Raw genomic sequence first — 22,658 nt, forward strand, 5'->3', positions numbered from 1 at the left:
AAACTGGTTTCTCTAACATCACATTTGCTTCATTTGCAAACCACTTTAAATTTGTGGCCCTCTCATTCTTGATCCTGTTACAATCGGCAATGGTTTTTTTCCTATCTGCGCTGGCCAGTCTCCTTGAACACCTCCATCAAATCTCCTCTTAACCTACTCTCCACTTGGCCAAATGCTCTGATGATTAATATGTAGCAGAATCTGCAATCCATGTCCATCTCTCTGCTCAGCAGCTGTGAAGCCAGTTGCAGCTTTGCTACCATAACCCTAAATCCACCGACTCAGCGCAGACCAGAGATAAAAGAGTTACTCATCACACTGGTGGTATTCACAGATATTTTCACTGCTTTCATAAGTATTTCTAGCTTTTGCAATTTTGGATTTTGCAATTTTTCCACTAACACCTTGTAATTCAGTTCTTTGCTTGACAGTGATACACATTTCACTGATCTCTATCATTATTTGTCAGTTTAGCACTTGTCCACTGAGTCCCAATTTAGTAGCTGATTCAAATAAAGCTCCATAAGCTCGAATACACAAACTGACACTTTCAGTGCAGAATTAGTGCTGCACCTGCCATCTTTTGAGTGGGATCTGAACAATCAATGCCTTCTCGCTCAAGTGGACATTGAAGATCCCATTCTATTATCATTGATTTATCCCTCAACTGGCATCATTGGTGATGATGACCTACTCACCATCATGTTGCTGTTTGCGAGATCTGGCTGTGTGCAAATTGGATACCGTATTTTGTTTTATTCGTTGGTGGGACATGGGGCATCGCTGGCATTTGTTGCCCATCCCTAATAGTCCTTGGAGGGCAAATGAGAGTCAACCGAATTGACTCCAGGGTCACATGTAGGCCAGATCAGGTAAGGACGGCAAATTTCCTTCCCTAAAGGGCATTAACGAACCGGTTGGGATTTTACAACAATCGACAATGGTGGGATTTGAACCCATGTCCCCAGGACATTAGCTGAGTTTCTGCATTAATAGCGGAGCGATAATACCACTAGGCCATCAGCTCCTACACTACAACATGACCACACTTCACCTTACTTCATTGCCAATCAAGAACTTTGGGATATCCTAAGTTTGTGAAAGGCACCATATAAAATTGGAAGCTATTTCAAAAATGTTGTTTTCAAAACCGACGATCCCATTTCTTCTATATTGGGGCTTATATCACTTTTAAAAAAGCAAAATTCAAAAATAAACACATTTATACAAAACAGATTTGTCAAAATATTGAACTGAGAGCCTCATCATGTTAAACCCTAGAGGGGGCTATGACTCTTGGATTATAATATTTGCCACGTTACGGCCAGAAGCTTTGTGCTTTTATTTCACGCATGATTATCATCAACATAAGGATCCTGAAGACAATGTGCAGGTATTTCTATTTACCCCATCAGTCTTTGTAGCCATAAACCACACAGAACAACAGACTTGCTTCAGAGCATCTTAAAAGGACAGGAGCAAGTCAAAATTGTTTCCTATGTGTTGGCAGCTGTAAATGGGCTATACACAAACAACGCCACCGACACCTCTACTGTCTCAGAAAGCTAAGGAAATTTAGCACGTCCATTACAACTCTCACCAATTTTTACAAATGCACCATAGAAAGCTCTATCACAGCTTGGTACAACTGCTGCTCTGACCAAGACCGCAAGAAACTACAATCAGTTGTGAATGTAGCCCAGTCCATCATGCAAACCAGCCTCCCATCCACTGACTCTGTCTACACTTCCCGCTGCCTGGGAAAAGAAGCCAGCAAAATCAAAAATCCCACACACTCCGGACATGCACTCTTCCATCTTCACCCGTTGGGAAAACGATACAAAAGTCTCAGGTCACGTACCAACCAACTCAAGAACGGCTTCTTCCCTGCTGCCATCAGACTTTTTAATAGTCCTATCCCATCTTAAGTTGATCTTCCTCTTCACCTTACCTATAACCGTAACATCACATTCTGCACCCTCTTCTTTCCTTCTCCCCCTTGTACTCTATGTATGGTATGCTTTGCCTATAGCCTGCAAGAAACAATACTTTTCACTGTATACTAATACATATGACAATAGTAAATCAAATCAAAAAACGGTCAGAATGTGGCCAAAACAGGACCACCGTCTTTCCTTCACGTTAATGATTGCGACATTCACAGAAAAAATGTTGCACCAACTTAAGGGTGTTGTTTGCACATTTTCTCTTCAAATCTGAATTCCAACGCATTTCACCACCTTCTTATGAATAAGCTCAATATGAGTGTCATCTCAGGAAAACACTTCTTCTTTTGCAAATTCCCATATACTAAGAACAGACATTGCATATAACTTTACCCTTGATAAAAACAAGTAAAAATAATAAGGAAATTATTTTGTATCTCTGGAGCTCGAAAACATAAGAATAATCAAGAGAATTCTACATCCAAATACAAAAGACTAAAGGTTAAGAAAAGGCCACTGAACCTTTACCCTCGAACCCACTCAACCTTGCATACAACAGCATTTGGTCACCATAGACTAGACAAAAATGTAGCCCTATTTCACTGATTAACATTCTTCCAAATCACCTATTGATTTAGCTAGCATAATGCTGTCCCCTCACATGCATTGTAATGTTTGACAACAGCTTGACATATTGGGATGCCTATCTTTATGTTTATTCATTGTGAAATCATCCCCTTAATAATATTCTGACTGGTTTCTGACAGGTACAAGTTAAAAGCAAAGGCAGGATTCTCCGATCTCATCCCTCCCTGCTCCGGTGCGAGAATTTGGCGTTCCAGCCAAAGCACCATTCACTTATTGCGTCACCGGGAGAATCCCAGCTCTGAACAAGAATCATAGAATCCTACAGTGAAGAAGGAGGCTAATCGGACCATTGAGTCTGCACTGACAACAATCCCACCCAGGCCCTAACCTCATACATTTACCCTGCTCGTCCCCCTGACGCCAAGAGGCAATTTAGCATAGCCAATCAACATAACCTCCACATCTTTGGAGTGTGGGAGGAAATCCACGCAGATACAGGGAGAATGTGCAAACAGTGACCCAAGCTGGAAATTGAACCTGGGTCCCTGGTGCCACCTGTATTGATGAACCGGCAGATGTCATCATCTTCACCAGTAAGCCTGCAGATTACCAGGGCCAGATATTATACCATCTACATCTGCAAGTTTTCAGCCCAAACTTGTCCCTCTCCCAACACTGGTGTACACAGTGAGAAATCAGTTGTTTCTCTCTGTGCTATATTTCCCAACCCTGAAATAGAAGTGGCAGCTTGGATCTTAGGGTGACACCCTCACCTCCAGGTCTGACATTTGTGGCTATAACCTGCAGCCTAGGACCTGAGAAAGTCATGTTTCAAAAGAAACATTTGAAACTGATGTTACAAATCCTAACAGTGCTGTGGGTGTACTTACACCACGTGAACTGCTGCGGATCAGAATGGGGGAATACCCTCACCTCATCAGCGGCAACTAGGGGTGTGCAATATATACAGGCCTGGCCAGCGAATCAGCATCCATTTAATGAATAATAAAAAAACGGCATTTTGCTGAGGAAGTATTCTCTTGTTCAACATTCTTCTGCAAGCAATATTACCAAAATTGCTCCCTTCTTCTCATTGTTATGAAAGGGATCCTTCTGTCCACTATGTACAAATGAGCCACCTACGTGCCTCCAGCACCTACAGGCATGGCCGCTGGGTACACACCCAGAGATCAGTGTGACAGCACCTGATTGGATTTTACCGATCAGGGTGATCAAGCCCTGATCGATTGACAATGGCCAAAAAGGGTGCAATACCAACGAGGATAAAGGGTGCTGTACAACAGAAGAATCTCTCTCCCAAACGAATGAACCACAACAAAGATGACCATTGCCAGCAATGAGCAGCACGAGGAGAGCCACCACACCAAATAAGGAAGGAAGACCAGAGCCAGAGTGTCTGACCAGACCAAAGGGCTGAGGACTACAGAGACCAATATGCGGATGAAGGCCAATATCTACCTGGCTACTTGCCAGTCTCACTAAAGTTTAGTCAAGATCTAATATTGGATTTGAACTTTAGTATTCTGTTAAATAACTTAGTATTGATTGGGTGGGTGATTAATAATTGTGTGTGTGAATCAATATTATCGTACTAACAAGTCTACTCGCAATTCTTTGTCCACTGTATAAGGGTTAAAACAGACTGTGTGGCAGGCGCAGCAACACCACAAAAAAACCTGCCACATCTGCCTTTAAAAATCATTCATAACATCGCAATCTCTCTGGGACATCATTCGGAAAGACTTATAAGGAATGCAGACAGTGAGAAACACGTTATGACATTATGGCTGCAGCATACTGTTAGGACGAGAGGTTAATCCCCTTTTGAGAAGCCACTCCAAATCCCCCAGAAAGAATTACCTCACTTCATAATCTGTTACAAGTATTTGGGAAGGTGTGAACTGTTCTTCATTAACGTTTAGAGGTTCATTAACACACTCACTCTAAGTGAATAATTAACGAGTTATTTATTTAACCAACCGGGAACTTTAACTAAACAAGTAATATGTCGATTAAAATAAGGTTCTGACAAATACAAGGACCATTCATTACCAAAATAATAATTTAGTAACTCTCAAAAGATGTACAAACAGGTTTTGTGGCTTTGGAAAGATTCTACTGTCTGTAAGCTCTGTCTGATTTGGTACCATTTTGTTTGATAGATAGATCGTTCTCTTAAGAGAGATTTTTTAGCTGGCAGGGAGCTGCTCTTTCTGCTCTAGGTGTTGAGAGGTGGCAGCCCTTTCAGTTGAACTCCAGGCAGGCAGTTGAGTGCCTCGTTATAATTCTGATGACCTATCAATTTTCCTGTACCAGGATTGGTCTGATGTTGTAAACAACAGCAAATTCAAATTCGATAGCCAAGTGTCTTCATTAAGCTGATAGGCTGTCAAAGTTCAAAAGCCTGCAAAGCCTGTTACGAAGGCAACCCTGATGCTTGCTCCTTGTTACCAATGTTGCAATCTGTGTACCCTGGAGGCATCTGCAACTTAAATATCCAAGCATTGAACACAAAATCAGTTTTTAAAGGGGCCACACTTCACAAACTCAACTTCACTACAATACCAGTGGAGACCTCAAACGAGGTAAATATAATCCACCGCAGAACCATGAAGAAAGTTGGGAAATTTTCCTAGGTTTTCTCCCTCTGCAACCATAACCTGGGCAGAGACCCCAATGCATACACTGGGCTCCTTGCTCACACACAATAATCACCCATTCCCATCCGCCCACCCTCCCCACTCCCCCATTTCTTACGAAAAGCTGACAACATTTTACAATTTCTTAAAACAAGAATCCGACAAGAGGAGAACATTCCGCAATCCCATTAAACTGATTTCTACTTTGCTTCCGGTGTTTATCAGAATGTGAAGGTTTTGCTGCCTGATCGCTACACAGTTTAAATACTTTGAGTGAATAACACTCGGCAAATGGTTAAACGCCACCTCCGGCGCTGGGGATTAGGTAAGATGAGATTGCCTACCTCAAGAATTGCTTCCCACACTGTCCATCCTGCAAAAGAATTGAGTAAAAATACAAATTAGAAACCACATTGCAGTAAGGATTTTAGATAAAGCATGGCGCTATTAAGCGTCATCTTCTCTCTTGCTTTTTTTTTAGTAAGAAGTCTCATAATACAGGTTAAAGTCCAACAGGTTTACTAGGAGTCACGAGCTTTCTGAGCACTGCTCCTTCATCAGGTGCAGCTCCAACACTGGCATCTCCACATCATTGCTTTATTTATGATACGGAGATGCCGGTGTTAGACTGGGGTAGGCACAGTAAAAAGTCTCACAACACCAGGTTAAAGTTCAACAGGTTTATTTGGAATCATGAACTTCTGGAACGGTGCTCCTTTGCAGAATCATTGAATCCTACAGTACAAAAGGAGGCCATTCGGCCCATCAGGTCTTCACTGACCACAACCCCATACATTTACCCTGCTAATCCCCTGACACCAGGGTCAATTTAGCATGGCCAGTCAACCTAACCCGCACATCTTTGGACCGTGGGAGGAAACTGGAGCACCCGGAGGAAATCCACGCAGACACGGGGTGAAAGTGCAAAATAACAAATGCCAAACAATTAGACTGGCTGGGTTTCAAACTTAAACAGGAACACAGTGTCAGGGTGGCACAGCGGCACAATGGTTAGCACTGCTGCCTCCCAGCGCCAGGGACCGGGGTTCAATTCTGGCCTCAGGTCACTGTCTGTGTGGTGTTTACACATTCTTCCTGCATCTCCATGGGTTTCCTCCAGGTGCTCAGGTTTCCTCCCACAGTCCAGAAATGTGTGGGTTAGGTTGATTGGCCATGGTAAATTGCCCGGTAGTGTCAGGGGAATTAGGAGGGTAAATGTGGGGTTATGAAGTCAGGATGTGGGGGATTGTTGTCAGTGCAGGCTCCATGGGACAAATTGCCTCCTTCTGCATTACTGGGTTCTATGATTTTATGAACAAGAACAGCCCATCGAGCCTGCTCCGCTATTCAATGGGTTCATGGTTGATGGGGCATTTCAATGCCTTTGACCCGTACTATCCCCATAACCGTTTACATTACTCTCAATCAGAAATTAGGGGAAATCTATCAATTTCTACTTGAGATATACTCAATGACTGAGCTTCCACAATGCACTGGGGTAGCAAATTCGCTACCCTCTGAGTAAAATAATTTCTCCTAATCTCAGTCTAAGTGGCTTCCCCCTTATTTTAAAATTATGCCCCTTGGGTTCTAGACTCTCCACCCGGGGAAACATCTCACCTACGTCTACTCCCTGTCCATTACTTAAAGTATTTGGTAGGTTTCAATGAAATCACCTCTCGTCCTTTGAAACTCAAGCAAATACAGGCCCAGTCTGCCCAATCTCTCTCCGTAAGGCTGATTGATGATCTGAGTTTAGAATTTCAATGGTATGGCAGTTACCAGCTGCAGCCCAATACAAGCAACATGCAGCCAATAGACTCAACTTGTTCTGTCAGCTGTAAGTTGCCCTCCAGTCAATGAAAGCGATGCCAGAGACATGAACCATTAGCAGACAATCTACGAACATCAATGAAAAGCCGAACTGAGAAGTCAGCAAGATGCCAAGTCATTGGGGAAAAAAATGCAATTGGTGCAAAGGTCCCAGGGTGAGGCAACCTTCCTAAGGACACTATATATTATTATATGTTTTTTATTCATTTGTGGGATGTGAGCAACACTGGCTTAGCATTTATTGTCCATCCCTGATTGCCTCCATTTCAGAGAACATTTGAGTGTCATCCACATTGCTGTGGCTCTGGAGTCACATGTAGACCAGGTAAGGATGGGAGATTCCCTTCCCTAAAGGACACAGGGAACCAGATGGATTTTTCCGACAAGGGACAATGGTTTCATGGTCATCGTTAGACTGTTATGGGGCATTTCTCCCATCCCGCCGCGCTAATTCTTTAGAGTGTCGGGCCGGGAGAATCGCGTGTCGGCCAATCCGTGGTATCGTCGCCGCGCGTGCATCTCCAAGCACCAGATATCCGGCACAGTTAGGAACCACGCTGGAAACCGGCAGAAACAGCAGGTAAGTGATTTAAATCTATTCTTAATCTCATTTTAATATGATTAGTGTGCCGGGGACTGAATTCTCTGCAGCACCTCCCACCTCATGGGATAATTTCTGGCAGGGTTTAGAGTAGCTCCCCGCTTTTAGGGAACTAGCGGGAGACCCCGTGAAGTGAAGGGGGGGGGGCAAAACGGGGCCCCCCAGGGGGGTCAGGCGGTGGTGGGTGATACCCCCTAGGCATGGCCACCTTGGCAGTACTTGCCTGTTGCCCGTTGGACAGCCCAGGGGGCAAGTGCCCGTGCCCAGAGGACACCTTGACACTGCCCACTGGATGTCAGGCAGTGCCAAGGGGGCAGGGTCTACTGGGGTGGGGCCTAGGGAGTGATCCATGGGGGTCGGCGGTGGGGGGGGGGATTGTCACTGCTGGCAAGGGGGAGGCTGGGGCTGGCCCAGACATGCTCGACGGGACCATGACTGGGCCGTGGGCGGGACTGGAGGGGCACAATTTCAGTGGTCCCAGGCTGGCCACTGGTCAGCAAACGGCAAGCTGACAGACAGGGGCCACTGCACATGCGCAGAGGCCTGGAACTGTCAAACTCTGGCATGAATAGGCCCCACCTCTTCCCGAGCTTTTATATTCCCCCCCACCCCGCCCCGATATTCACGATTTTGACCTCTGCATTGCACAGAGTATGGGAGATTTGCGTCTGAACTCCGACTGAATAAACAAACAATCACGATTTACACCATTTTTCCTGTGAATTCGGCACTTAGAACTTTCTTGGGAGAATCGCCCCCTTAATTCCAGATTTTTATTGAATTCAAATATCACCAGCTGCCGTGGTGGGATTTGAACCTGGCTCCCCAGAGCAGTGACAATACCACTATCCCGCAGGCACCCCGTACATCCATGTGCATTATTTACGTATCAGCCATGGCTCAGTGGGTTGCGCCTAAACCAAAGATACAGGTAGAAGTCCCACTCCACAGACTTGGGCTCAAAGTTGAGTTCAGTACGGCGGGACTGCCACACTGCCAGAGAGAACTGGCAGCTTTTGGATGGGATGTCCAAACAAAGTCTTCACCAGTGCAAGTAAAAGCTCCTTCACAGAGTAGCAGGGGCCTTCTCCCCAGTGCTCAAACCCAATATTTATCCCTCAGTCAGCTTAGCTGAAGCAAGTGGTCTGGTCATCGTCCCATGGCTATTTATGGGTCTCTGCTGTGTGTAAATCAGCCGTCATGCTTCTCACATCTCAACGATGACTTCACTTTAAAAGGATTTCAATAGTTGTAAACACTTTGAGACATTCTGAGGTTATAAAAAGCACTACATAAATACAGCAGTTTCTTATCCTCTTGCTTTGATTTTCCCAAAGTGACAAATTCTGAAAATTTGGACGTGTCAGTAGTAAGAAAAAAAAAGTAAGGCCTTAGTCGAGTTCAAACACTTGTTCAGATGTACAAGGAGAACGAGAGGATGGTAGGAAGGATTATTACTTACGTGGCGAAAAACTGCAGCATGCGACGGTGCAGAGGGACCTCGGGGTCCTTGTGCATGAGTCGCAAAAACCCAGCTTGCAGGTGCAGCAGGTGGTCAGGAAGGCGAATGGGATGCTGGCCTTCATCACGAGGGGGATTGAATATAAAAGTAGGGAGGTCTTGCTGCAGCTGTACAGGGCATTGGTGAGGCCACAGCTGGAGTACTGTGTGCAGTTTTGGGCGCCGTACTTACGCAAGGATATTTTGGCCTTGGATGGAGTGCAGAGGAGGTTTACTAGGCTGATGCCGGAGTTGAGGGGGTTGAGCTATGAGGAGAGGCTGAATAAATTAGGCTTGTACTCGTTAGAGTTTAGAAGAATGAGGGGAGATCTCATTGAGACATATAAGATGATGAATGGGATGGATAGGATAGAGGTGGAGAGACTCTTCCCGCTCAGAAAGGATAGCAGGACTAGGGGGCACAGCCTCAAGATAAAGGGGGGGGCGGTTTAGAACGGAGTTGAGGAGGAACTTCTTCACTCAAAGGGTGGTGAATCTCTGGAATTCTCTGCCCGTTGAAGTGGTGGAGGCTGCCTCGCTAAATATTTTTAACACGCGGGTTGATGGGTTTTTGATAAGAGAGGGGATTAAGGGTTATGGGGAGAGAGCGGGAATGTGGAACTGAGCCACGACAGATCAGCCATGATCTTATTGAATGGCGGGGCAGGCTCGAAGGGCTAGATGGCCTACTCCTGCTCCTATTTCTTATGTTCTTATGTATTCGGATGTATGGGAGATTGGTGGTCATGCAAGCCAGCTGTACAAAGCAAGTTAGGTGATGGCCTCGTGGTATTATAAGAACATAAGAAATAGGTGCAGGAGTAGGCCAACTAGCCCTTCGAGCCTGCCCTGCCATTCAATAAGATCATGGCTGATCTGTCGTGGCTCAGTTCCACATTCCCGCCCTCTCCCCATAACCCTTAATCCCCTCTCTTATCAAAAACCCATCAACCCGCGTCTTAAAAATATTTAGCAAGGTAGCCTCCACCACTTCAACGGGCAGAGAATTCCAGAGATTCACCACCCTTTTGAGTGAAGAAGTTCCTCCTCAACTCTGTTCTAAACTGCCCCCCCTTTATCTTGAGGCTGTGCCCCCTAGTCCTGCTATCCTTTCTGAGCGGGAAGAGTCTCTCCACCTCTATCCTATCCATCCCATTCATCATCTTATACGTCTCAATGAGATCTCCCCTCATTCTTCTAAACTCTAACGAGTACAAGCCTAATTTATTCAGCCTCTCCTCATAGCTCAACCCCATCAACTCCGGCATCAGCCTAGTAAACCTCCTCTGCACTCCCTCCAAGGCCAAAATATCCTTGTGTAAGTACGGTGCCCAAAACTGCACACAGTACTCCAGCTGCGGCCTCACCAATGCCCTATACAGCCGCAGCAAGACCTCCCTACTTTTATATTCAATCCCCCTCGCGATGAAGGCCAGCATCCCATTCGCCTTCCTGACCACCTGCTGCACCTGCAAGCTGGGTTTTTGCGACTCATGCACAAGGACCCCGAGGTCCCTCTGCACCGTCGCCTGCTGCAGTTTTTCTCCACATAAGTAATAATCCTTCCTACCATTCTTCCTACCAAAGTGGACCACCTCGCACTTGCCAACATTAAGTTCCATTTGCCATTTCCTGGCCCATTCGCCCAGCCTATCTAGATCCTTCTGTAGACTCTCCCCACCCTCCGCACAATTTGCCTTTCCACCAATTTTGGTGTCATCAGCAAATTTCGACACCCTACACTCGGGTCCCTCCTCCAGATCATCTATATAAATGGTAAATAGCTGAGGCCCCAGCACCGACCCCTGGGGCACTCCACTAGTCACCATCCGCCAATCCGAATAGCACCTCATCGCTATACTATTAATCCAGAAACTCAGCTAATGTCTGGGGACCCGGGCTCGAATCCTGCCACTGCAGATGGTGGGAATTTGAATTCAATAAAAAATATCTGGAATCAAGAATCTATTGATGACCATGAGACCATTGTCGATTGTCAGGAAAAACCCATCTGGTTCACTAATGCCACGGAGAAAGGAAATCTGCTGTCCTTACCAGGTCTGACCTGCCTGTGACTCCAGAGCAATGTGGTTGGCTCTGAAATGGCCGAGCAAGATATTCAGCTCGAGGGCAATTAGGGATGGGCAATAAATGCTGGCCAGCCAGCAACACCCTTGTCCCATGAATGATTAAAAAAAGCAGCCCTTCCCCCGAAGCTCAGCAGAACAAAGGAGCAATTGTTGACAGACACTCAATGAAACAACGTACAAGCTTCTCTAAATACACTTAAACGTGTGAACTGTTTACTTTCATTGTTAATTTCTTTCCCAACCTTGAGAGGTCTGGGGATTGTTTCCACGCACACACACCAGTACACCAACTGAAATTGTGCAATCATCGGTTACAGGAGGAGGCCATTTGGCCCATCTGTAACAGAGCTGAACCAAGGGATCAGCTAACTCAGCAGTCAGTCCCCCATATTCAAATATAGCTCAGAATCAACTCAAACAAAATAAACAAGAGCAACATGACCTGGATTCTTTGACCAACATCCTGGGGGATATCGTGTCATATAACTGCCAGTGGGAGAGCGCCGACTGCACGAGGGTTGGTGTCCGGCTTTTTTTAAAATTTGGAACAAAATCAAAGTCAAGAGAAAGCGATTATCTGGAGAACCTTATTAAACGGGCGAGCATGGGGGCTGCAGCTGATGTTGCGTCTGACTTTTTAAACCAACTTGTTAAAAGGTTTCCAAGGACAACAGTAACTATGATTACCAGTGCACCACAGAACATAAACACACTTTGGAGTTTAAGCAGGCTTTGCCAAGTCAGCCATTCTGTTGAGACTTGGGACTTGTTGAAAGTGGAAAGCGTGACCCAGTGCAGGCTCCTTCAGTGCTCTCTGCCTCTCTCAATCGCACAGCATTGCTGCCGGGAGTGACATGTGATCTGCTGGACCCACACTGCAAATACTGATGCTATTCAAGTAGTGGGGTTTCTTTTTGCCCTTTATCATCAAGGTTGTTTCTGAAGCACCTCTTCATCTTCACCTCCGACTCTGACACCATCAGGACACGGCCAGCACAGTGGTCAGCGTTGCTGCCTCATGGTGCCAGGGACCCAAGTTCAATTCTGGCCTCGGCTCACTGTGCAAATTCCATAGTGGGTTTGTGGAGTGTCTGTGTGAGTTTCCTCCAGGTGCTCCAGTTTCCTCCCATAATCCAAAGATGTGCAGGTTAGGTTAATTGGCCATGCTAAATTGCCCCTTAATGTTAGGGGGATTAGCAGCGTAAATGTGTGAGATTACAGGGATAGCACCTGGGTGGAATTGTTGTTGTTGCAGGCTCGATGGGCCAAATGGCCTCCTTCTGCACTGTAGATTCTATGATTCCATGAAAACATCGTGGAACAAAGCTACAAAAAGCTGCATGGATTTCTCAAATCCAAATGTATTCTGCACTGATTATATGATAGGAATCATATTAGCCTTTCACCCAGGGTGGAAGTGTCAATTACAAGGGTACAGGTTCAAGGTGAGAGGGGGAAAGTTTAAGGGAGATGTGTGGGGAAAGTTTTTAACACAAGGTGTTGGGTGCTTGGAATGCACTGCCAGAGGAGGTGCTGGAAGATGGCACATTAGCAACATTTAAGAGGCATCTGGATGTGTACATGAATAGGGAGGGAACAGAGAGATGCAGACCAAGTAAGGGGAGAAGGTTTTTTAAAATTTATTTAGGGCATCATGATCAGCACGGGCTTGGAGGGCTGAATGGCCTGTTCCTGTGCTGTACTTTTCTTTGCTCTTTGTTCTTTGAATCCATTCATAATCCCCGGTACTTCACCACATGATTACTTATAGCTGAGTCCTGACAGAATAACTCAGGAGTGTAATGACAGAATCCCTACAGTCCAGAAGGAGGCCATTTGGCCCATTGAGCCTGCACCGACAACAATTCTACCCAGGCCCCACCCCTGTAACCCCATGTATTTACCCTGCTAATCCCTCTGACGACATTAAGGGACAATTTAACATAGCCAATCAACCTGACCAGCACATCTTTTGAAGTGTGGGGAGAAATCGGAGCACCCGGAGGAAACCCATACAGACATGAGGAGAATGTGCAGTCTCCACTCAGTCAGTAACCCGAGACCGGAATCAAACCCGAGCTCCCCTCCCAGTGCTGTGAGGCAGCCGTGCTAACCACTGTGTCACCATGCTGTCCCAAACACGGGGTATTTGTGTGTAATTCAATGCCACAACGTTGGGCCAATTTTAAACACACTGCAACATCGGGGAGGTCTTGAAGACTGATTGTTCAGGAAAGCGAGGCCAGGCCAGAAGCAGGAAAATTATATCACACCTTCCTGTGTGTTAGAATCATGAACAGACCTAGAATGGGCATTCTAGTCTACAATATTACGGATCGATTTTTGATCAGTCAGGGGGTCAAGGATTATGGGGAAAGGGCAGGAAAGCGGATGTGAGGAATGTCAACGGATCAGCCATAATCCTACAGAATGGTGAAGCAGGCTCGAGGGGCTGAATGGCCAACTCCTGTTTCTCAGAGTCTTATAAAAGGCTCAAGTGCCCATTTCAATGCTAGCGAAAGACAAATTGCACGTAAAAGCAGGGTGAAGGGGAGGGGTGGTTATGTAAACTTCTATTAGGTGGGTCCAACTATTGTATATTCCTGCACAAGGAACATCTGTGAAGCAAATCAGGAGGTCAGTTCAGAATGGGGACTGTTGCTGTTTGGCTGCACTAATGTGCCTGATAATTACCTCTCTGTTTCTTCATGTGGGATTGCTGCTATTACCTTTTTCTCACTGTTAACAATCTCCAAAGGGAATTGGCGCAGCTTTCTCGTAATCTGTCACTGCAGAGGCAACAAAAGACCCCCACCATTAACCAATATCACCATTGACCCATTTGCTGCCAGGGATCTCTCAAGCAAGACTAACTCCAGGATTACGTTCAACAGCAGTCTGCATCACTTCACCGCATCAAAATACAATGAAAGGACCTTTTGTTTTCACATCTTCGTACAAATTAACTGCTCTGCTTCAGCCAGGAACCTTAATTTTCTTCCCAATCTTCCCAATAGCCATGGTGACATGTTGTTTAGAAGTTAACAATAAAAACTCAAATGTAACACAGTCAATCCACAATCTATGTGTCCATTCAGACAGCTTACCTTGAAAATGAAACTGGCCTGTAAAATATACTAAAATCATCCCCAACTCATCCTTTTTAGACCTTGCCCCTTCCAATCTTTGTAGCCTTCACTAACTACATGACCCTCCCAGATTTCTGTGTTCCAATTCTGGCCTCATGTAACATGATTTTCATTGCTCCACCTCGGATGGCATGGTAGCACAGTGGTTAGCACTGCTGCCTCACAGCATCAGGGACCCGGGTTCAATTCTGGCCTTGGGTCACTGTCTGTGTGGAGTCTGTCTGTATGGATTTCCTGCGGGTGCTCCGGTTTCCTCCCACAGTCAAAAAGACGAGCTGGTGAGGTGCGTTGGCCATGCTACATTCTCCCTCAGTGTACCCGAACAGGTGCCAGAGTGTGGCAACTAAGGGATTTCCACAGTAACTTCATTGCAGTTAATGTTAGCCTACTTGTGATGCTAATGAATAAACTTTAAACAGTGGCAACCAGACCTTCAGTGGCCTGGACCCTAAGTTCCAGAAATCCATCCCCAAATTTCTCTCCTTATCCAACTTTCCCTCTTCCTTTAAACCTCGTACCTTGACCAACCTTTTGTCCTGATAGCCTCCTTATATGCATCAGTGTCAAAATGTATTTACTAACACTCCTGACAAGTGCTGCTGGATGTCTATTTACATTCATGGTGCTATATAAATGCCACGCCCCATTCTCTGACCTACACGGCATTCTTCTGCACAGCACTCCTCAGGACAACAGAAGTTGCAGCTCCAAACCAGCTTCCCATCCATTGACACCTCCAACTGCCTCGGAAAAGCAGCCAGCATAATCAAGCACCCCGGACATACCCTATCCTACCTTCTTCCATCAGGAGTAAGATACAAAAATCTGAGATCACATGCCAACCAACTCGAGAACAGCTTCTTCCTTGCTGCTGTCAGACTTTTGAATGGACCTACTTCGCATTAGGTTGATCTTTCCCTACACCCTAGCTATGACTGAAACACTACATTCTGCACCCTCTCCTTTCTTCTCCCCTACGTACTCGATGAATGGTATGCTTTGTCTGTGTAGCGTGCAAGAAACAATACTTTTCACTGTATCCCAATATGTGTGACAGTAATAAATCAAAGCAGCTACACTCATTTCTCTCACTCTCCAGGCACCTCTGGACACCCCTATCTGAACAGTCAGCACTTACTCCCCCTCAACCTTTTGCTCTCTTTTATGCAGATGCCTCACAGTCACACTTCCACAAATACTCTTCTTTCCTCTCCACTCCTATCTCTCAGTCTCGGGTGAGCTGAACCATAGAATCTACAGTGTAGAAGGAGGCCATTCAGTCCATCTAAACTGCACCAACAACACTCACACCCAGACCCTATCCCCATAATCCCACATATTTACCCTCCTAGTCCCTCAGACACTAAGGGAGAATTTAGCATGGCCAATGCACCTAACCAGAAAGTCTTCCAGAATGTGGGAGGAAACCCACGCAGACACAGGGAGAACGTGCAGACTCCACACAGACAGTGACCCAAGCCAGGAATTAAACCCAGGTCCCTAGCACTGTGAGGCAGCAATGCTAACCACTGTGCCACCCAATCCACTTGCAGATGCTATGCTGAGGACCCCCACTTCCATCCAGAGGGATCCCAATGCCCATCACCCATACAGCTACAGAGGCTGTTCCCATGCCATGGTGAAGGATGGTGGCAGCGAAGTACACCGGAAAGTGAGCAAAGTGCTGGACAGTGATGTGCCTGCCAAGGTGTCGGCAATCACCTGTCAAGCAGCGATCACATGCTCTGAGAGAAGAAACACTTTGAACAGCAATCTCAAAATGACCATGCCTGGAGCTCTTCAGTGCAACTGGTCAAGGCCTTTTCAGCTTCTCAGTTTCACTGAAGTAGTATGTTCCATTGTTTACCCACCTCGGCAAATTGGTGCTGTGCTGTGAAATTTAGAATTGCAGTTTGGAAATACTTCATAAGTCGCTTTTTCAATTCTTACATGACAGATCCAAATTGAATTAAATTGATTTGATTTATTATTCTCACATGAATTGGAATACAGTGAAAAGTATTGTTTCTTGTGCGCTAATAGACAAAGCATACCGTTCATAGAGTACATAGGGGAGAATGAAAGGAGATGGTGCAGAATGTAGTGTTGCAGTTACTGATAGGGTGAAGAGAAAGATCAGCTTAATGTGTGATAGGATCATTCAAAGGTCTGACAGTAGCAGGGAAGAAGCTGTTCTGGAGTCAGTTGGTACATGATCTCAGACTTCCGCATCTTTTTCCTGATTAAAAAAGGTGGGAGAGAGATTGCTGGGATGCGTGGGGTCCTTAATTTTGCTGGCTGCTTTCCGAGGCAGCAGGAAGTGTAGACAGAGTCAATGGATGGGAGGCTGGTTTGTGAGATGGACTGGGCTACATTCATTATCCTTTATCGTATTTTGCAGTCTTGGTCAGAACAGGAGTCATACTAAGCTGTGATACAACCAGAAAGGGTGCTTTCTATGATGCATCTGTGGAAATTGATGAGTCGTAGTGGACATGCCAAATCTTCCTAAGCTCCTGAAAAAGTAGAGGTGTTGGTAGGCTTTCCATAGCATCAGCATGGAGGGACGAGGACAGATTATTGGTGGACTGAACACCTAGAAACTTGAAGCTCTTGGCCATCTCCATTTCATCACCTTTGATGTAAACAGGGGCAAGTCCTCCACAAAGCTTTCTGAAGTCGATGACAATCTCCTTCATTTTGTTGACAATCTCTCCCTCAATATCGTCGCACCATTTCACCACATTCTCTCTCATTTCTGTACTCAGTCTCGTCATTATTTGAGAACCGATTCACTATGGTGGTGTCATTAGCAAACTTAAAAATTGAGTTAGAGCAGAATTTGGCCACACATTATTAAGTGTATAAGAAGCATCATAAGGGGCTGAGGACACAGCCGGGCGGGGCACCAGTGTTGAGGATAATTGTGGAGGACGTGTCAGTGCCTATCCTTACTGATTGCAGTCTGTGGACTAGGAAGTCTAGGATCCAGTCACAGAGGGAGAAGACGAGCCCACGCCACAGAGTTAGGTGATGAGTTTTGTTGGGATAATGGTGTTGAATCCGAGAGGAATTCCCTCACTTTCAATCCCACAGTCTCAAAACCCAGACAGAGGCAGGATGACATTGGGATCCTGATCCGTTGTCAATATCAAGAGATTGGAATCCCCACTTACTCCCTTTTCCTGTTTAAAAAAAAAATTTGCTACGCTGCTAAGTTACTTGCTACAGGGAATGCGAGCCTGAGTCAACAGCCACAGTTGTAATTATGGAACCTCAGCTTATAAAATAAAATTGAGTTCTTGGAATGAGAGCATTTGTCTTAACAAAAAAATCCACCTGGCCTGCTTTCGTGGTTGAAGCTCATTAAGACAGTAAATAACTGAGTCACTGGGAGCACAAACTCTAGGTTTGATCTCCAGTCTGTGTAGAATTGCTTTGAAGGCTCCCACATGAAGAATGGCCACAGGGCAAAGGTTGTGCTGCAAATAGTTACTGTTTTACAAGAGCCGCAAAAAGGGCAGAGTTGTGTGTGTGTGTGTGTGTGTGTGTGTGGGGTGGGGGTGGGGGTGGGGGTGGGGGGGGGGAGGGAGGGGGGAAGTGGGGGATGGTAGAAGAGGAGGATAAATGCTCCACATTTTTAAAACACTCTGTATAAATTTTACTCCACATTTTTAAAATGTTGAATCAATGTGGGCAAGTGTAGGGTCATCCATTTCGAATCCAATCCAACAATTTGGATTTTTTTTAAAATGACAATGGAGTAGAAACTGTAATGGGGCAGGAAGGTTGGTGAGTTCAGGTGCATTAAACTAATGGAGAGACAGAAAAGGGCTTTTGGAATGTTGGCCTTTATCACAAAGGGACTGAAATTAACAAGGGAGGAAGTTATACTCTAGCAATATATATGTATACACTTTCCAAATACTGTTATGAAATAGTTGATAATGGTCTCTAGCAACTCCCCTGCTACTGACGTTAGACTCGCTGGCCTATTGTTCCCTGTTTTCTACCTCCCTTTTTGAATAGCAGGCTTATATTAGCTACTCTCCAATCTGTAGGAACCATTCCTGAGTCCAAAGAATTTTGGAAAATAACCTCCATTGGATCTACTATTTCCAGAGCCACTTCCTTAAGTACTCTGGGATGAAGATTATCAGGACCTGGAGATTGATCCATCTTCAATCACATCAATTGCCCCGAAACTATTTCTTTACAAATACTAGTTTCCTCCAGCTCCTTACTAAAACTTGTGCTTCTCTCAACATCCAGTATATTATTCACTCTTCTTCTGTACAAATTTAGTTCCTCAGTCATCGCTTTATTCCCCATTATGAATTCCCCCTTTTCTGACTGCAATGGACCTACATTCATTTTTGTCAATCTCTTTCTCCTTACATGGTTTTGGAAACTTTTAACACGGTCAGTTTTTTTATGTTCCCTGCTCTCTTACTCTATTTTCCCCTTCTTAATCAATCCCTTGGTCCACTTTCACTGAATTTTAAACTACTCCCAATCCTCAGGTCTATTGCTTTTTCTTGCCAAATTATATGTTTCTTCTTTGAAACTAATACTTTCTCTAATTTCCCTTGTAAACTATGGTTTGGCCACAATTTCCTTTCCACTTTTGTGCCAAATAGAAATAAACAACTTTTGAAGTTAACCCATTGTTGTCTTAAATGCCTGCCATATTCTTCCTTTCAGTAACGTTACCCAGTCCATCAAAGTTAACTCATGCCTTATACTATCATAGTTACCGTTATTGAGATTCAGGACCCTGGTCTCAGAATCAACTACATCACTATCCACCTTGATAAAGAATTCCATTATATTATGGTCACTCATTTCCAAGGGTTTTCTCACACCTAAACTGCCAATAAATACCTTCTCATTGCACTATACCCAGTCCAAATGGCCTGTTCCCTTGTCTTTCTCCATTTAGATAATAGTTTGTGTTTGTATTTTTCTGACTAAAATGGAGAACCTCATCCTTGTCTACGTTAAACTTAATTTGCCAGATTTTGCCCCTTTCACTTAAACTATTCGTATCGATTAGTAAATTTCTTTTTTCATTATCTCAACTTACTATCCCACTTATTTTAGTGCCATCTGCAAATTTGGCAATGGTGCCTACTGCATCCAAGTCACTAATATAGATTTTAAATAATTGGGACCCAAGACCGAGCCCTGTGGCAGCCCACTAGTTGCATTATTTTCCAGACGTGGTTATTTTCCAGACGTCGCTGGATTCCGGGGAAGTGCCGGATGATTGGAAAACAGCTAATGTTACGCCGTTGTTTAAGAAGGGTGCCAGGCAAAAGGCGGGGAATTATAGGCCGGTTAGTTTAACGTCTGTGGTAGGTAAAATGTTAGAATCCGTCATTAAGGAGGAAATTGCAAGGCATCTTGAAGGGAATTGCTTGATAGAGCAGACGCAGCATGGTTTCATTAAAGGGAAGTCGTGTCTGACAAATTTACTGGAGTTCTATGAGGATGTGTCTAGGGCGGTGGATAGAGGAGAGCCGGTGGATGTGGTCTTTCTAGATTTTCAGAAGGCGTTTGACAAAGTACCTCACAAGAGGTTATTGCAGAAGGTCGAGGGACATGGAGTTGGGGGTAGGGTGTTAGCGTGGATAGAGGATTGGTTGTCAAATAGGAGGCAGAGAGTGGGGGTCAACGGGTGCTATTCGGATTGGCGGATGGTGACTAGTGGAGTGCCCCAGGGGTCGGTGCTGGGGCCTCAGCTATTTACCATTTATATAGATGATCTGGAGGAGGGAACCAAGTGTAGGGTGTCGAAATTTGCTGATGACACCAAGATTGGGGGAACGGCAAATTGTGCGGAGGGTGTGGAGAGTCTGCAGAAGGATCTAGATAGGCTGGGCGAATGGGCCAGGAAATGGCAAATGGAATTTAATGTTGGCAAGTGTGAGGTGGTCCACTTTGGTAGGAAGGATGGTAGGAAGGACTATTACTTACGGGGCGAAAAACTGCAGCAGGCAACGGTGCAGAGGGACCTCGGGGTCCTTGTGCATGAGTCGCAAAAACCCAGCTTGCAGGTGCAGCAGGTGGTCAGGAAGGCGAATGGGATGCTGGCCTTCATAGCGAGGGGGATTGAATATAAAAGTAGGGAGGTCTTGCTGCAGCTGTATAGGGCATTGGTGAGGCTGCAGCTGGAGTACTGTGTGCAGTTTTGGGCGCCGCACCTGCGCAAAGATATTTTGGCCTTGGAGGGAGTGCAGAGGAGGTTTACTAGGCTGATACTGGAGTTGAGGGGGTTGAGCTATGAGGAGAGGCTGAATAAACTGGGCTTGTACACGTTAGAGTTTAGAAGAATGAGGGGAGATCTCATTGAGACGTATAAGATGATGAATGGGATGGATAGTTTAGAGGTGGAGAGACTCTTCCCGCTCAAAAAAGACAGTAGGACTAGGGGGCACAGCCTCAAGATAAAGGGGGGGCGGTTTAGAACGGAGTTGAGGAGGAACTTCTTCACTCAAAGGGTGGTGAATCTCTGGAATTCTCTGCCCGTTGAAGTGGTGGAGGCTGCCTCGCTAAATATTTTTAAGACGTGGGTTGATGGGTTTTTGATAAGAGGGGGGATTAAGGGTTATGGGGAGAGGGCGGGAATGTGGAACTGAGCCGCGACAGATCAGCCATGATCTTATTGAATGGCGGGGCAGGCTCGAAGGGCTGGATGGCCTACTCCTGCTCCTATTTCTTGTGTTCTTATGCATCTTGCCAACCTGAGAAAGACCCATTTATCCTGACTCTCTGCTGTTGATTAGCCAATTCTTTATCCAAGCTAATAAATTACCCCTAATCCCATGTGAACCAACCTTGTGTATTAACCTTTGGTATGGCACCTTGTCAAATGCCTTCTGGAGGTCCAAATATACTGTGTCTACAGGGTTACCATTATCCATCCTGCTTGTTACATCTTCAAAGAACTCAAGCAAATTAGTCAAAAATGATTTACCCTTCATAAAACCATGCTGACTCTGATGGATTGCATTTTGACTTTTGAAATGTCCTGTTATTACTTCCTTTATAATGGATTCTAACAATTTCCCAACTGCAGATGTTAAACTAATTGACCTATAATTTCCTACATTTTACCTCCCTTCTTTTTTGAATAAGTACGCCATATTAGTATTTTTCCAATCTACCAGGACCTTTCCCAAATACAGGGAATTTTGGAATATTGTAACCAATGGATCCACCATCTCCACTGCCATTTATTAAGACCCCGGGATGTAGGCCACCAGGCCCTAGGGATCTGACTGTCTTCAATCCCAATAGTTCGCTCAGTACTTTTTCCCTAATGATGATATGATAGCTCTAAGTTCCTCCCTTTCTATAATCTCTGCATGTTCTGTTACGATTAGGATAATGCCTATGTCCTTCACCAAGAAAACTGAGGCAACAAGTTAATTTAGTGTCTCAGCCATTTCTACATTCCCCACTATTAACTCCCCAGCCTCATCTTTCAAGGGATCATTATTCGCTTTAGCTTCTTGGTACCAGGGTTAAGTTATGGGAACAGTTGCACAAGCTTGACTCACACTCCTTTCGGTTCTGTAGGTTAAGGGATGCTGCTACCTCTGGTAAGTGAAACTAAAAGAAGAATCTTAAAACTGGAATTGAACCATTTAAGAGTGGCATCAGACTTTTGAATGGACCTACTTCCAACTAAGCCGATCTTTCTCTACACCCTAGCTATGATTGTAACACTACTTTGCACTCTCTCCTTTCTTTCTCTATGAACACTACGCTTTGTCTGTACAGTGCGCAGGAAACAATATCCAGGTCTCCAGAGCATTAGCTGAGTTTCTGGATTAATAATCCAGTGATAATACCATTAGACCATCACCTTCCCCTTGATGATGTATTGAGGGTGAAACAGTTTCCACTGGTGGCAGGCAGGGCTGATAATTTGAGGACACAGATTCGCAATAATTGGTCCAAAAAAAAACAACCGGATGGTGAGGGGATATTTTTTAATCTATCAAGTTTTTAAGATTTGTATTGCAGTGCTCAAAAGAATGACAGAAGCCGATTCATGCAGTAACTTTCAACTATATTGGATATATATCGTGATAAAATTGGCAGGACTGCATGGGAAGAGCAGGAGTGGCTGTATTTGGATCGCTCTCCCAAAAAGCTAGCACAGGTCTGCAGGGCCGATGGGTCATCTTCTGTGAGTCTCTGATTCGGTCTAACGATCGAGATGGGGCAAATTATCAAAGCAAAAGATGTCCTATTTTAACCAGCCATTCCGTTCTAGGCTG

At 45.1% G+C, this 22,658-nt stretch overlaps 1 protein-coding gene across 3 annotated transcripts in view; it reads right to left on the reverse strand.

Moving 5' to 3' along the window:
• The window catches only part of LOC145345201 (uncharacterized), a 559,547-nt gene that overhangs the window by 461,343 nt on the left and 75,546 nt on the right, over positions 1–22,658 (reverse strand). For all 3 annotated transcript variants that reach the window (XR_013887040.1, XR_013887039.1, XM_080192941.1), the window contains one exon: positions 5,539–5,567. Coding sequence is in view for 1 of the 3 variants with exons in the window: in XM_080192941.1 (XP_080049067.1) it covers positions 5,539–5,567 (29 nt within the window). In the remaining 2 variants the exon portion in view is untranslated. The remainder of the gene's footprint in view (positions 1–5,538; positions 5,568–22,658) is intronic.

Source organism: Carcharhinus amblyrhynchos, chromosome 7 (genome assembly GCF_965287045.1).
Source record: "Carcharhinus amblyrhynchos chromosome 7, sCarAmb.v2.hapA, whole genome shotgun sequence".
Classification (NCBI taxonomy): Eukaryota; Metazoa; Chordata; class Chondrichthyes; order Carcharhiniformes; family Carcharhinidae; genus Carcharhinus; species Carcharhinus amblyrhynchos.